General features: G+C 32.9%; 1 protein-coding gene across 1 annotated transcript; it reads left to right on the top strand.

The window, feature by feature from the left end:
* Positions 1–443: 443 nt before the first annotated feature.
* On the top strand, positions 444–15079 carry LOC134230781 (contactin-5-like). Its single transcript, XM_062712630.1, has 12 exons — positions 444–507; positions 3213–3333; positions 3483–3661; positions 4267–4449; positions 5303–5422; positions 5814–5913; positions 6026–6207; positions 6307–6474; positions 6877–7011; positions 7679–7708; positions 7794–7881; positions 14986–15079. The coding sequence occupies exons 1-12, from the start codon at positions 444–446 to the stop codon at positions 15065–15067; spliced, it is 1452 nt and encodes a 483-aa protein (XP_062568614.1). The 3' UTR covers positions 15068–15079.
* Positions 15080–15600: the final 521 nt, after the last annotated feature.

Below are 15600 nucleotides of genomic sequence, written 5' to 3'. Positions count from 1 at the left end.
GGCCTGTAACAGGGCTGTTAAAACTGTCTGTGTCAGTGCTGTGCTTACTAAGAAGACATCTTCTGTCAGAGCAAGTTTTAAAGCCCCCGTTAGGTAATGGGTTGTCCAGTCTGGTTCTTACTACCATGTCCTTTAGGTTCCTTGGGCGTCTGTATGCAGCCAATGGGGGTTCCTTAAAGACCTCTGCCATTCGTTTGTTTGAATGGAGAACTGGTAGGTTCTTTTGAAGGATACCGCTAAGGTTCTTAAGGACGGGATGGTATGTGGTTACCAGAGGGACCCTGTCGCTATTGTCTTTTTCCTTGTAGCGTAACAGGTTTTGCCTGTCATGTTCCGCCATCTCATCAATAGCTGTTTTTACGGTGCGAGCATTGTAGCCTCTTTTGCATCAGTGGGACTTAAGAAGACCACTTTGCTCCTGATATAAGGCAGGGGATGAACAGATGCGTCGAATTCTGGTGGCAATTGGTTCCATACAGACGCCCACGGAACCTAAAGGACATGGTGGTAAGAACCAGACTGGACAACCCATTACGATTTAATGATTGTCGTAATTAATTAGCATTATTAATTCGTTCAATTATGTAAATCGCACTTCACCCGAGTACACCCGATAGACCGGACGCATTTCATAGCGGTCCGGATTTCTTTCTTTATTAGTGTTCTTAAGAATTTCCAATTCAACATGTAATTAAGTATGTAAATATCTAGTGTTTAGTAGTTAAGTAGTAGTGCTAGTTGTTTTTGTTTCTCTTTTTCCTTTGTTCTTATGACTTTTTAACTTTTTTCTTTGTCCTGAGGAAGGGACAGGGCGTCCTTAAATTTGACAATTTTTATTGTTCGTGTCGTTGGTCATTTTTAGTGCTTTATATAAATTTCCATCCGTGACCTTGTATCTACTTGGTAGATCCGACATTTAGGATATACAATGTTGTTGGTTTTTTAGTGCTTTATATATATATATATATATATATATATATATATATATATATATATGAAGCACATTTTACAACAACTCTTAAACTAACATAACTGCCCTAAGTGAAGAAATATTAATATAGAAAGCACAAAGAAATTCACTTTTACATGGATACCCACTTCCGCCCCAGCCCGGGGTTGAACTCTCGACCTTCGGAATCTGTCTCCTAGCAGTGCAGGAACAGCGCGCTAGACCGCTCGGCTATCTAGGCAAGTCTAAAAACTTGCTTTCGATGCCGATGGAATTCTCGCGGCGCTGCCCTACACTAAACGGTCATTGAGAACAGAAGTGAGATACAGTTATTTTGACATTAGTTTTAACAGAGGATTGTTACCAATACATGTTGTAATGAAATTAATTATTATTTATAAAGCACATTTTACAACAACTCTTAAACTAACATAACTGCCCTAAGTGAAGAAATATTAATATAGAAAGCACAAAGAAATTCACTTTTACATGGATACCCACTTCCGCCCCAGCCCGGGGTTGAACTCTCGACCTTCGGAGAGTTCAACCCCGGGCTGGGGCGGAAGTGGGTATCCATGTAATCTTACAACACTCACAACACGACTCTACTGGTCCTATTACTAAGGAACCTGAATATTCATATGTTGAAATTCAAACTGAACGGACAGATATTGATAGTGTGGAAACTGTGACACAAATTCAGGACGTAGACTTTTGCACGGAAAATAACTACAATATTTTGGGAGTGTGTAGCACTCCGCCGTTGGACTATGCTGAATCTAACCTTTATGATCATTCAGAAAATGTCAGTGGAATATACAGTAGTACATGTAAAGGACGAGATAATAATCAAATGATTGATAGTGATTGATGTATTCCATATGGAGAATCAGTCTTTATTTCTATCTGTTTTTGGAAAATGATTATCCAGAATATCTTATGCAGAATATGAGTTGCAGGGTCATACAATGTTTAACAGAATTATGGGAAGTTATACTTTGCACAATAATTGTTGATTATGTAAAAGGTCGATGTTGAAAAAAATCCATTCATTTGCAAGAATCTTGTTTTCGATTTAGACCTAAATGCATCAAGTCATCATAAAAATAAATTGTAGGGATTTATAGATGAGAATTTTGCATTTTAACATACACGATAATCTGCATAAACATAAATTAGAGTAAATGTACGTTATTTCCCGATCGTGACAAGAAGCACATGTGAATGGTTATAAGGTGATACCCACTCCTCCATGGCACCTGATCCCACCGCTGCTGTTTTAAGACCCCTGTTTGCTTAAAAAAATGTATTACTTAAAGGACATTTAAGCTTGAAATATTGTTCATTGCCTCCATATATTTCTCGATATGTTTTAGAAAACTGGGGAATTATTTCTTGGAAAGATGCGAATGTTTTGTCATAAAGGTGTACTTTTAAGATATAGTGGGTCTTTACTTTATGTTTCTGAAAACTTAAAATTATATTTTATTGCAAGCTTTTAGGATTATCTTTCAATGAAATGGAGCGAAGGCCCACTCATATCGAAAAATTTTGTGAAAATATGAGAAAATGATCTTTTTCCCTAGATATTGTGTGTATGCTTTTTCATAGGCAAATAATTTTATTCTTTGCATTTTTTTTGTAAATTGTAGAGATTTTGCTTAAAGCTAGATTAAATAATAAAGAAAATTTTAATATAATTAAGATTTTATCTTTCAATTCATGTTATTTGCACTATAGCCACTTTGCATGCCTTGTTCACCCATCTTCTTTGTCATGAGTGCATAAATATTCAAGAAACCTACATTTGAATCAGAATGTTGCTCATATTTAGTTAATTAATAGACACTGCAATGGGGAAAGCAAATTTCCTGAAATATTAGCTTTAAATAGAGACTGTGGATCAAAATATATTCGATTGAGGAAACAGTCTAAACGATGATACATCGCTTTTCCCATAAAGACATGGATATCGTTCTGTTTTATGTATATGTTTGCCAAATAAAGTCAATACCAATAAAAAAATCTGTTGAATATATGTGTTAACAGGAATAAAGCGCCATGAAAATTTTCGTTCTTGGCAGCGTTCTTCTTTATATTCATGGTAATGTATTTAAATTAAAAAGTACTGTATTCATGAATAATTCTATAAATTTAATTTTTATAATGTTCTTAAATTACAATTAATTGATTATATATTAAATTCCTATATCTGATAAGTTAATTAGATAAGTCCGTAATTAGTTTTGATACTGACCAATAGGAGTATGTCCATCCAACCTTCCCCCCGTGATAAAGTCAGAGTTTAAACAAGAGTATTTCTTGCCTCGTTTTCATTCTTCTCCTTTGACTCTACTATGTAGTGCTCACAACGGTGAAATCACGTGAGTACGTTTAATTGTACCTTTCAGCATTACACTGTAAGTGACAGTGAAAATTATTTACAACACAATGTAGATTGAAATCTAATTTAACAAAGGAAACAATATACAATATGCTTACTGCATATCGGTTTTGACATATTTTTTTTCAGGTATAGTTGGTTTAAAAATTACATGAAATTCAACAACAATGGGCGTATTGTAGTGAACAAGAAAACTGGAGCAATCTTCTTCCAAAATCTCGCACAGAGTGATTTTGGAGAATACTATTGTTTGGCAGAAAATAAATATGGAACTTCGGTATCCTTGTTTGTTAAAATCTCTGAAGCAAGTGAGTACAAAAGTTGCATTATATAAGTATTCTTATAGTAGTGCTCAAACAGATTTAAAATGTTCAATATATATAATCTACGTTAATTCAGTAGAAAGCTTAAAGGGTGTACTGTAGATCACTTAATTTTCACGACACTTTATTTTAGCAAGATAGTCAGTGACCCTTGATTAGCGAGACAAATTTTTCACGAATTGTGGTTATTGCTCTATATAATCCTAAGGAATACTTATACATGAGAATTAAATTTTCGCGAGAACACTGTCTCGCTTAATTACGCGAAAATAAAGTTCTCGCGAATAAAAAGTGATTTACAGTATTTCACATTATTCACATTTTTCAGTGGAGGGTTCGTTTTAGCTGATTCATTGTATGAGGAGATCCTGAAATTTCTATGAACCAATTTTAATAGTATTTCTCAAACAACGAAATTTTTATTTAACATAAAAAAATAAGTGATTTTAGAGCATCACATATATCAAGATGGACGTGATGTGAATATTGCAAATGTTCTTTTGATTTTCGATGGCAAATATATTTTGGTGCTCTTGGATTTACATCGCAAAATTAGCTTTTCAATTTTACTCATAAAATATATTTTGTAGTTCTTGATAAATTTCCTACGAAGACGCTGACACAAACTTGTGAGGAACATCATCATTGTCAGCTGAATTGTATGGATAAACCTAGATGTGAGCCGAGAGAATCGTGTGATATAGAATGGAAATATGGCATAGGGACATCGAATACTGTATCCATAGGAAATGAAACAGCAGTGGACAGTGAAGGTAAAATATTAAGAACATGCTATTACATTGTGTAAAATTGTGTAAGAAAAGAAGCTATTTATACATGTTAAGGAAGTGACCAGGCGGAGGATAACTACTATACAGTTATTGACTGGGAATGAGAGCAACTTATGATTTGTTGGACCTGAAGGTGAAAATGTTGCCCGAGGCCGCAAATATAGAAAGCTATTAATAAGGGTATAACAAATACATTTATTTACTGAGTTCGAGGGCAACATGCGTTTTGTCGGACCCAAGAACGAAACTGTCTGCCTGAACTCGTTAGGCCGAAGGCAGACAGTTTGGTTCAAGTGTCTACAAAACGCATTTTGCCCGAAAACATAGTCAATAAATGTTTTGTTATATCTTTCATTTTAATTTTAGTCAATAAATGTTTTGTTATATCTTTCATTTTAATTTTTTTTTACACACATATATTTTAATTTGTGCTGTCTCCCGTAATGTAACCTCAAGTCCGTCATTGTTGAACAGATGAGTAGAAGCTTCGCCCATTCTGAGACGTAAGCGGTCCAACATCTCACTCAGCGGTCAAACATCGATTTTTTTATGCCCGCTCAGCAAAACATTTGCAATGTTAGATTTTTTCGTATAGATTTGTATAGGAACAAATCTTTAAAGATATAAAACAATGTATTTTGTTGAAAATTTTGGATTTCCAACCAAGTTCCACCTCATAAATTCAAGATTTAAATCGACAAACTAGAACAGTAATAGATGCTTCACAAAAACGTCATATTAAATTTCATTGAATTTTAAAGGGTTGTAATTAAATTAAAGAATTGCTAGAAAAATAAATCAAAACACAATTTCATGTTTAATGTCATTATTACAGGGAATCTTCATTTCCTAAGCATAAGTAAATCTGATGGCGGCAAAACATATGCCTGTGGAATTTGGAACGAACGCAAAAAGACGCTTGTTACTGGGGAGTCAATAAACCTCCAAGTATATGGTAAATTGAATAGGAGTGAATAGACATCAATTTATTTATCAATAAAGCAAATTTCTTTTAATTACCTTACGACTTGTGATAAAACAAACAGATCCCATTATTTTTGAAACTTCACCCTTAAAATTATATATTGAATATACTTGTTTTATCCATACTTGAATGCCTTGGATTGTGAAAAGAAAATTACAAGTTATGATTCATTTATTGTTGATTTTCCTTGTTCTGGCACTAAAAGAAAAAAAAAATAATGAGGATTTAAGAAAGGATCTGCTACCTAGAAACTACTGAAATGTAACTTTTGGAGTGGGTAGTTTGCTTACCGGTTATATTCATGCTGCAAGGTACTATGTAACATACAAGATTTAACAAATCACATTTAATTTCTTACCAGATTCCAGGACTGAAACCATTCCTGTTCATGCAGTATATCAAAGTAAATATAAGGCATTTGCTGGTAAACTCGGAATACTGAAGTGTATTTTCTCTGGAAGGTGAGCGTTCCCTCTAATTCTAAATCAAAAGGGCTGTTTTTAAAGTCTCAACTTTAAAGATATAGAGCAAAATACTGACAAAGCTTTTTTGAACTCGAATTTGAATTTCCAGTCCAGTTCCTGTTATAAAATGGAAAAACAAGAATGGTTCCAGCATAGAAAGTAATCAAAAGTATATCATTAAAGAAAATGGTAGACAACTACAGATAATGAACCTTACCTTTGACGACGAGGGTCAATATCAATGTATAGCCCATGACAACATTACCCAGAATCCATTCCTTAATGTAACTTGTGAGTGAAAGACATTTTGAATGAAAAAGAAGTATTTTTTTAAAAGTTTCACTTCAAATTAATAACTAAATATGAAGTTCTATTATTTCTTTTCTTAAGCCCCTCCAAAATTTGTTGAAAACAATAGACGTTTCTTGACTAAGATTGCAGAGAACTCTTCTAGTGACGTAATTATTTTATCATGCGATGCTGTTTCTGCGCCAGGGGAAGCATATCCAGTAGTGACCAGATGGATGAAAAACGGCAACGTTCTCAACTCCTATCAAGGTAACGGCAATATAAATACATTTTTATTTACATAACATTGAAAATATTTGATATCTTAGACCTTATGCATTTTTTCATAAATAAAATAACCACTTTAAAACAATTTATTTAATTTAAAAAAACAATACACAACAAACCTTTATTGAAAAAATCTTATCCGTTTAACAAATAACAAGGTTTGAATTCAATGAAATCATAATCATATTGGAAAGATATAATATTCGGAGAATTATTCCAGTGGGCATGTAAACGTATAATGAAAGTATAAAAAAGAAATACATGTACGTCAGACAATTCAGTCAGTGTAAATACTGGCGTTAATTACAACATGCTACTCCTTCAAATTGAACTGATTTGAGGAAAAATTGGTATACAAACTATACATTCCTATGTATTTCGCAGATTTTGTAATTCAGCTGTCTGGTAACGGTAGGATATTACAAATACACAAAACAAAATTGGGATATGGAGGAAGTTACCAGTGTGTAGTAGAAAACAGCGAGGGCGTTGCAGTGGCGAACTTTCTTGTACGCAATAGTACGTGAACTTAGGTTTTTTTTTTTTCTTTATCTAATGATTCTTTAGATGATATAAGGCCCCGGAATCATGAAACATCTTAAGCTTAAGTCAAAATATTTAAATCCTTCTAAAATGTTGAATTAGGTCAAGCAGACAAAAACTAAAATATTTGTAAATATTACTTCACAGAAGTGTCGTTATCTACAAATTAAGAGAATAATTCAATGATTAATAAATATTTTACAGGCGATTGAATTGTTTCTAAGTCTTAGTTTGTTTCGTGATCCTGGGGCCTATTTTTGGCATTAAAGATCCTTTTGAAAAAAAAAATTATTTTGACAGTTAGTTTAAGCTAAATCTAAAACTAAATATTATTATGCATGTAACGATTAATTCTCACTATGTCTTAAAACATTGGAATGCTTAATTATATAAATTAGAATGACTTTTAAACAAAGATACACTTCAAAAATGACGTTATTTGGTAGAAACAGAAACATTGTCCAGTATATTTCAGTAAACTACCAATATTTACAGCAGTAATTCATTTATGTTAAAATCTTATATGTAATTAAAGTACATGGTATTTATAATTTTAATTTTTTCAGTTCATAAAATTATATCTTAAAATCAGGAGGAATGTGTTTTCCTCTTACAATTAGTTTAAAAATAATTTATTTTTCAGCACCTTTTGAGTATGAACGTCATTGGGTGGGTAAGTCAACGAAGATATTTTTGTTCACCATGACTAACTTCACAAATCCAAATAAAAGATGATCTTCACAATATGTTTATTTCAGTTAAAAACAGAACAATAATAATAGTGACTATTTTTTCAACATTGGGTGCTGTTATGCTAGTAATGCTGGGTTTCGTGATCAGAAAAAGGTAGGCTTTGTCATTAGAGTAAAGCATCCTATTTTCATGAACATTTTTATAAATAGAAAATTGTCTTTTCTGTTATCACATGTAATTAGAATAATAATAATATCTTGAACAACCAAATGAAATTTGAATTTGAACCATGATTCCAAAAGTGAAAAAAAAAATCGAAACAAAGATACATAGGCGGTTGCAGTTAACGTTCCAATAGACCTCTTTCTGTACTCCACACTGTAATATTAAAGATATGTATGCCGTGTTAAACAGTATTTTTGCACAGCTGAAACCGAACAAAAATTTCTGGAATATGATGAGCTACCAAAAATGAAGCATTCTTGCAAATTTGACGAAATTTTATTCGGTATTAACAAAGTACTGGTCAGGAAAAGAACACGATATTCTCATGCATATTTATAAAGGACTGACGTTTATCCTGGATCTGCGCATGTGCGCGGGAAAAGCATCGCGAGAATCATCAGGTTCGAGGAAAATATTTTTTGTGACGTCTGTTCAGTGAGGGACACAAATAGACCAATCAGCTCAATGAGTTGCATTTAATGCATTTTTGGGTTACTACATAAAATACTACATATGTTTTTCAAAAAGGCTAGTTTTTTTAAATCGCTCTCATAAAGAATTGATGCATTATGTACATTATTATCCTACTAATCCCGTGCTCATATTTGCATACAAATGATTAACAATGATGAAAATCAAAGTTTTCCCCACTCCATTGTACAGGTCCGTTTGTTTAGAGTTTCTCCATGCTGTACTGCTAGTGGACATTTTCGGTTGGGTGAACATTTACGGATCTTCAGTATAGAGCGCATTATGCGCAAAAGATATTTCATGTCAAGTACAATGTATGGAAAGTAATTTAAACTGCTATTTTAGACCCTGAATGGGATATCGTCAATTATCCCTTTTGGTTTTTCAATATGAACTACATAACATATGTAGATGAAACTTACATACCATACATCTTGCTTTCTCAGAAATATAGTTGGGCTAATAAAATAAAATTGGTCAAGGAATTCCAGGCCTCGAAAAACTATTCTAGTTTGAGGGCACAACCAAGCATTTCGATGAACACCATTAAGAAAAATTAATTCAGGTAGCATCGTTTTTTTTAAAGTGGGTGGGGGATAGAACAGTTAGAATAAAAATCAACTAGCTCGAAGAAATCTGACAAGTAAAATAGGTTCCAATATCTTTTACTACTAAATTTTATTCATTCATTACAATTTACTGCCAAACTCCAAATTTCACTTTCGAATTAGCCTGAGCCAATGCTGATAACCTACTTGCAAGATTTTTTATATTATTTTCAAGGGGTCAGAAATACTGTGGTTCATATGTAAAGAATATAATTATATTATTTAGTAGTATTCTGGTTTTGGCATTCGATATATTGTGCACATTTATACATGATATTCTGTTTGATACTTTTTGTTGTTTTGAACCATTAAGAAATGCAGAATTGAATGTATCTAATAACCATTTTGATTGATCAAATTATATCATTTGTTTGTATTGGTTATTTCATTTTGGCACAACATGGTTTCCACACTTCTTTATCCATAGTCGCTGACAGCTGTAGAAGTTCACCCAACCGAAAATGTCCATTGAAAAGACAATTGCACGTGATTATTCCTCGGTACAAAAAGCAACCAACTCTGAGGGTATATTCGATTAAGCGACACGGGTTACACGAGTCACTAGAGTTGTAAATAAAACAATCTATCTTCGACACGGGTGATCAACCCGTGTTACGCGAGTATACTCCTCAGTTTACCTGGAGTAACAGGTGAAAGAAATGGCGGGAAGTGAAGTCGCACTGCAAATGCGAAAATGTTTCAGTGTTTGTATTATTAGAAATTTACAACGTCTATGAAAACAGTCTGAAATATCATTTGACACCCCCCTTTTAAGTTTTTAGGTTAATCTCATCAATTTACTATTGTGTTATCATTGACAGTTTTTATTTTGTTTTAAAAGAAGAAGTTTATCCAGCTTTTTTTTTTAATCAGGCTAATTGTTGCCTGAACCTCTGGGGCCCGTTTAACAAAATAACTTACGACTAAAACCAAAAAGTTATGTTGATTATAATTTTTTTAAAAAATTATTGTTTTGGAAAGTGTTGCCATAGAAATATATTAAATTCTTTACAAGAATAATAAAATCGCAGAATTAAATTTTGGTCTTATATGTAAGTTCTTTTGTAAAACGGGCCCCTGGATTATAATTTTTTTTTCTAATAGATGCATATTGATTCACTAAAATTAATTTTACAGATTTACAATCGCAGCATAGATATGTGGTATTAATTACCCATTTAAATTTAAATTATTATTATTAGTTATAATCCAGTTTTAGGATAATTACAGGATCAAATGGGAGAGCAATTTCAGTTACATACATGTATTTATCTTATGAATATGGAGGTCGCGTCCCCAGAACCAGCTGTTTGTTGTTTACAATAAATATACACTTAAAATGATAAAGTATATAGAAATAACCATATCAGTCTTTTAACTACAATCGTAGTAATTATTGACCAATTTCATGCGTATTTTTTCAAAAAATAATTCTAATTGAAATAGGCCTATTGAACATTATTTTTACAGACTCAAAATTAAAATCCACAGCCATGTAAGACCATGAAATGAACACATTAGCTCACGATTTCTTTCCAACCGGTGTAACGTTGAATATTGACCCCAGTTGAAAATTGAGCCTGGGTTCATTTTCCAACGTTGAATATTGAACCAGGGGTGTTTTTTCTCCGTTGAAAATTGAGACCAAAAGTCGTTGAATTTATACTCGGGGTCATTTTCAACAGCTTGAAATTTTTTTTCTTATCCCCGATGACCTCAACAAGTTGATATATACAAGTTGAAAATTGACCCTGTTGAATATTGACCCCAACTCAGAGTTTGAACATTATTTGAACTGGGAAGTTGTTTTACGGGACTGTATCTCTATATTTATATCTCAGTTTCAATTTTTTTCCCTTTTCAAGAATAATAGAAATAAACCTATCATCCCGTGTTTATATGTACATTTTGATCAGTACACAATTTCAGTTATCTTCAAGCATGACAACTTTTTTGACAATACTTTTTAAAATCCACATCCATAAATAACTACAAAACTATGAATAGGGCATAAAACAAAAATCCTGGAAATCTGGTGTCTAGAAAGTGAGCCCTACAGATGTATATAATATTATATTGATCAGGTGGGCAGAACATCTCACTTAGTCAAATTCAATATAAAAATTAACAAAATTAAAAGCCTAAAAATTAGAATGAAACACATCAGTCAAAATGAATCCAATGATAGGTTACATTTGTGTAAAGATCAATAAAGCGACCATAACATGTAAGTAATGCTGACTTTAAACAAGGTTGGTGAAATCCCTGTAAAAAAAACTTATCTGTCAGTAGCCTGCCTCGGTCTAAAAATTGATCGTTTTCGGAGTATAACCTTGAGAATGAGAAGTAGAGTTAGAGTCTGGGATGGATTAGAAGCTACACTTCTCACCATCTTTGATATCAATAATTAAAAAACGCCGTCCCTGCAACTTTTCTTGATCTAAACATCTAAAAAGCGCATTCCTCTTCAGAGAGAGAGAGGATCATGAAGTTTTTCTTGAAGGCGGGGGTATGGTATCAAAACCTTCTGAAACATTGTGACAAAAAATCATAAACAGAATAAATAAACGAAACGAAACAAACAAACAAACAAGCAAACAAAAAGGGGAAAGGGAAACTAGCCTATGTTGAAAACCAACCATGTTTCTCGAATTGGATGGAAGGGCCGCATCAGAAATTCCTCACAAACTATTCTGTGTTTCCCCGATTTGGGGGGAGGGATCAATGTTATATTTTGGCTATTTTTTTTAACAAAAATTAAATAACGCTGAAAGTCAGGGTTGTGTATCTAATGTTACGTGCATCATGCGTTAAACTCTCACCATTTCCCAAATACTTATATTACGAATTTTAAAATTATGATAAATGAGTTGTTAGCAACAAAAAAAAATATAAATAAAGAAATTTCTGAACTAAATTGTATATTGTGTAACTATGTTTACTAATATTCAGGATTTACTTATACAAATGTACTTCTTTTAAAATAAATATTACACAAAATACTGCAATTTTAAGCTAAATGTAACTTTGAAATCTGAGGTATTTTTTTTAATATTTTATTCTAAAAATATAACTGAGTTACTGAATTAAGTGTGCATTGATTACATTGGTGTCGGAAGCAAATTGAAAGTGCGGGGGGGGGGGTCTAATTGAAAAATAAAAAAATTCAAATCTGAAAAATATTGACAAGAAAAAGAAAAAGAATATTTGTCCATTGTCCAAACTAATTGTCCAAACCCAAAAATCCTATTTAGAAGAGGGGGGAGGGGTTAGGGGAGGAGGATCCATTTTCTTTTCTTTTCTTTTTCAAGCACTACCACTTACTTCTTTCTTTGACTACACTGTAACGTGCCTGTTTAAAGTGGGGGGGGGGCTAAACCAATTCCACATTGTTCAATGCCTATATTATATCTATCTTTGCACAAAAGGGCGGTAATCATCCCTAGCCCCCCTCCCGTCCCGACGCCTATGGATTAAATCACAGTTATGAAAATCAAGTCATAAATATGTGTTTTTATGCTGTTGAATTTAGAACCGGTTTCATGATCAAAATTCCACGACCCGGCTCAGTTTTCAACGGACTAGGGTCTAAATTCAACACTTTGGTCTCACTATTCAACGTTGAAAAATGACCCCCGGGTCAATTTTCAACTCGGATCAAAATTCAAAATTACACCGGCGTACAATTTTTTTTTTTTATAAAAGTGTGTCTCTCACATACTATGACTAACACTTAATTAATGAAAAACGTCAGCTATGGTACTTTTCTGACCATTTTTTTTTATATCCCATGCAAAATGTTACGGGGGGGGGTATACAGGCACGTAGCAACTGGTCGAAGCGTTACCCTACACTATTTTCCAAACATAACTCTTTACTTTTAAAAAATCTTCATTGAAAGACCACCGATAGCTTCCTCCTCCTTTTTGTTACAGTAAAGCCAAGCAAGGGGCAAGGGTTAGGTCGTATCTTATGAATACAATTTAGTGCAGAAGAAAATGTGACCTACATCCCCCTCCTCCAACTAAATAGGATTTTCGAGTATGTGTAATGTCTTTTTTGTCAAGTTTTTTTGTGGCTTGCCCCCCCCTTTTTTTTAAAAAAGATGATACGTCACTATCATAATTAATACTATTACATTGTATATTTTTGAAGACGTTCTTATTCTACCTTTTTTTTATTTAAATAAGGGGGTATGGACTTGTGAAATAATATTGCAAGGATAAATGATCTATAATATACATGTTGTATCTGTAGAAAATACATTTTGTAATGTTGAACAATTAATTTCTCAGCTTTGAGGTTTTGTTAGAATTTATCAGTTATTCTTTATTTGATAATTACAAATTGTTTATTGATCAATTGTTTGTCATATTCAAACCAGATATAAAGGGAATATATACTATTTTCCCGCTATATTTAGATAAACACTATACAACACGAGATGTTTTATTTAGATCACTAGAGTTCAATCAGTGAGCATGCGCGTATTTAACACTAGTGCGACACGAGTTGTCTTAATCGAATACACTCTGAGGTGCTCTCAATATTGACAATCCCTAACTCACGTGTTTGTAGTAAAAACGTAGTAGACCATCATGCTTTTCGGTTCATTCACGAGATTGGGCCATTGTTTGCTGTAAACATGCGAGACAACGTGATCATGAATATTTCAATAAGAGGCGGTTTTTTATCCGACACGGAGAGAAAATAATTTTTACCAAATAATATTTCATAACTTTTAAAAGTGATGGAGAGAATTGTCTTATTTGCAGAAAGTATATAACTTATATAACTTGATGAGACACCACATATATTTATTACTTTTAAAATAAAACACTAATACGGCATATATAGCTTTAACGTTAGTGGGGGAGAAGTTCTTGAATACCGAACATTATTTATTTGATAGGTGGTGTAAATAAGATGTGGATACTTATAAACTACAAGGAGCTTTTAGAAATTTTTGAATAATTCTTTTAAGCAAATTCAATCTCATCTGACAAACCTAAAATACTAAACAGCACTAGTGAATGAACAAGAGGTCCATGGGCCACATCGCTCACCTGTGAAAATTTGACCATTGCTGTTCTTTACCAGATGCCCCCCCCCTTTAATACCTATTGAAACCCCGCCCTACCCCAAGAGGTCTTGATTTTGACAACTTAGAATCACTCTACCCCATGATTCTTCCTTATAAGTTTCAGCTTTTTGGCCCAAGGTTTTTGAGGAGAAGAAGATATTTAAAGATTTTTCCTATATATTTCAATATAAAACTTGGATTCCTTAAGTGGCCCAGCTCTACCCCGGGGATCATGGTTTGTACAATTTAGAATTTACACTTCCCAGGATGCTTCCATTTAAGTTTCAGCTTTTCTGGCCCAGTGGTTCTTGAGAAGAAGATTTTTCCTATATATTTCAATGTAAAACTTGGATTTCCTATTGCGGCCAGCCCTATCCCCGGGGGTCATGATTTAAACAATTTAGAGATTACACTATCCCAGGATGCTTCCATAAAAGTTTCAGCTTTTCTGGCCCAATGGTTTTTGAGAAGAACATTTTAAAAGATTTTTCCTACATGTACATATTTCAGTGTAAAAAAAAAAGTCGAAAATGTGAAAAGTTTACAGGCAGACGGACGGACAGACGGACGACGGACAAAATGTGGTCAGAAAAGCTCACTTGATCCTTCGTCTCAGGTGAGCTAAAAACTACTCTACAAAAACATATTTGAGAAGATGTGTAAATTAGAACTAATTGATGCTTAAAAACTTCAAGGAACACATTTTCGGGAAGTTAAAATCAAATATATAGCATATAGAATTGTACACCTCTTCAACACTTCATACAACTTTTTCCCACGATAAATTTAAATTAAGGATTATTTGCTCTTAAAAAGCAACTACATTGAATTTTCATATAATTTACTTTATGTAATTTGATTCTTCTTAAGGTGTTCTGGTATTCCACGATACTTAACTTCCAGAAGGAGATCCAGGACAAGACATGTTTATGACGTCATCACGGCGATCTAGATGTGATAAGGATATTGCTTCTTTTTTTTTTTAAATGTACATCATTCGGAAAAGAGACATATGATTAACATGTAGTTTATTCCTGTTTACCTATCATGTTAGGATACTACATATTTGTTGATATCATTTTTTAAAAAAGGAAATTAATTGACAGATGTATCCCCAGAAATACTTCCTCATGTTTGAAGTGTTTAATGTATTTTCTGGATGGTAATTTGTACAAAATTAAGTAATGCAATAATAAAGTATTAATTTTTAAAGAACAAACACTCTACATTAAATGAGAAAGATGTATATATACGTTTTATTGATTTATATTTATTATTAAAAATCCTTCATCATCTTCACTTCGACAGCATTATGTGAAATTATTCCAGTTGTATGTGGGAAATAGATTGTTTATTCTTGCATTAAATTGACGGCGAACTACATCTTTCTAGTCGATCAGTTTATCTGTGATTATATTTTTAATTTGTAACATCCTGAATGTACCTAATTCACCATAAAAACAGGTATTTATTCAAACATCTTAT

The sequence above is a fragment of the Saccostrea cucullata genome, unplaced genomic scaffold (genome assembly GCF_032062105.1).
Source record: "Saccostrea cucullata isolate Sc308-1 unplaced genomic scaffold, CSIRO_AGI_Scuc_v1 ctg136, whole genome shotgun sequence".
NCBI classification, from domain to species: domain Eukaryota; kingdom Metazoa; phylum Mollusca; class Bivalvia; order Ostreida; family Ostreidae; genus Saccostrea; species Saccostrea cuccullata.
Note: the sequence above shows the minus strand (reverse complement) of the source record. Positions and strands in the feature narration are given on the sequence as shown.

What these genes read in the sequence shown, in the direction of transcription:
- LOC134230781 (XM_062712630.1), top strand. Translation starts at nt 444, where the DNA reads ATGCGTCGAATTCTGGTGGCAATTGGTTCCATACAGACGCCCACGGAA. An exon ending in AATAAACCTCCAAGTATATG is followed by an intron (nt 5,423 to 5,813) that starts GTAAATTGAATA and finishes ATTTCTTACCAG; the next exon opens with ATTCCAGGACTGAAACCATT. An exon ending in TCCATTCCTTAATGTAACTT is followed by an intron (nt 6,208 to 6,306) that starts GTGAGTGAAAGA and finishes TCTTTTCTTAAG; the next exon opens with CCCCTCCAAAATTTGTTGAA.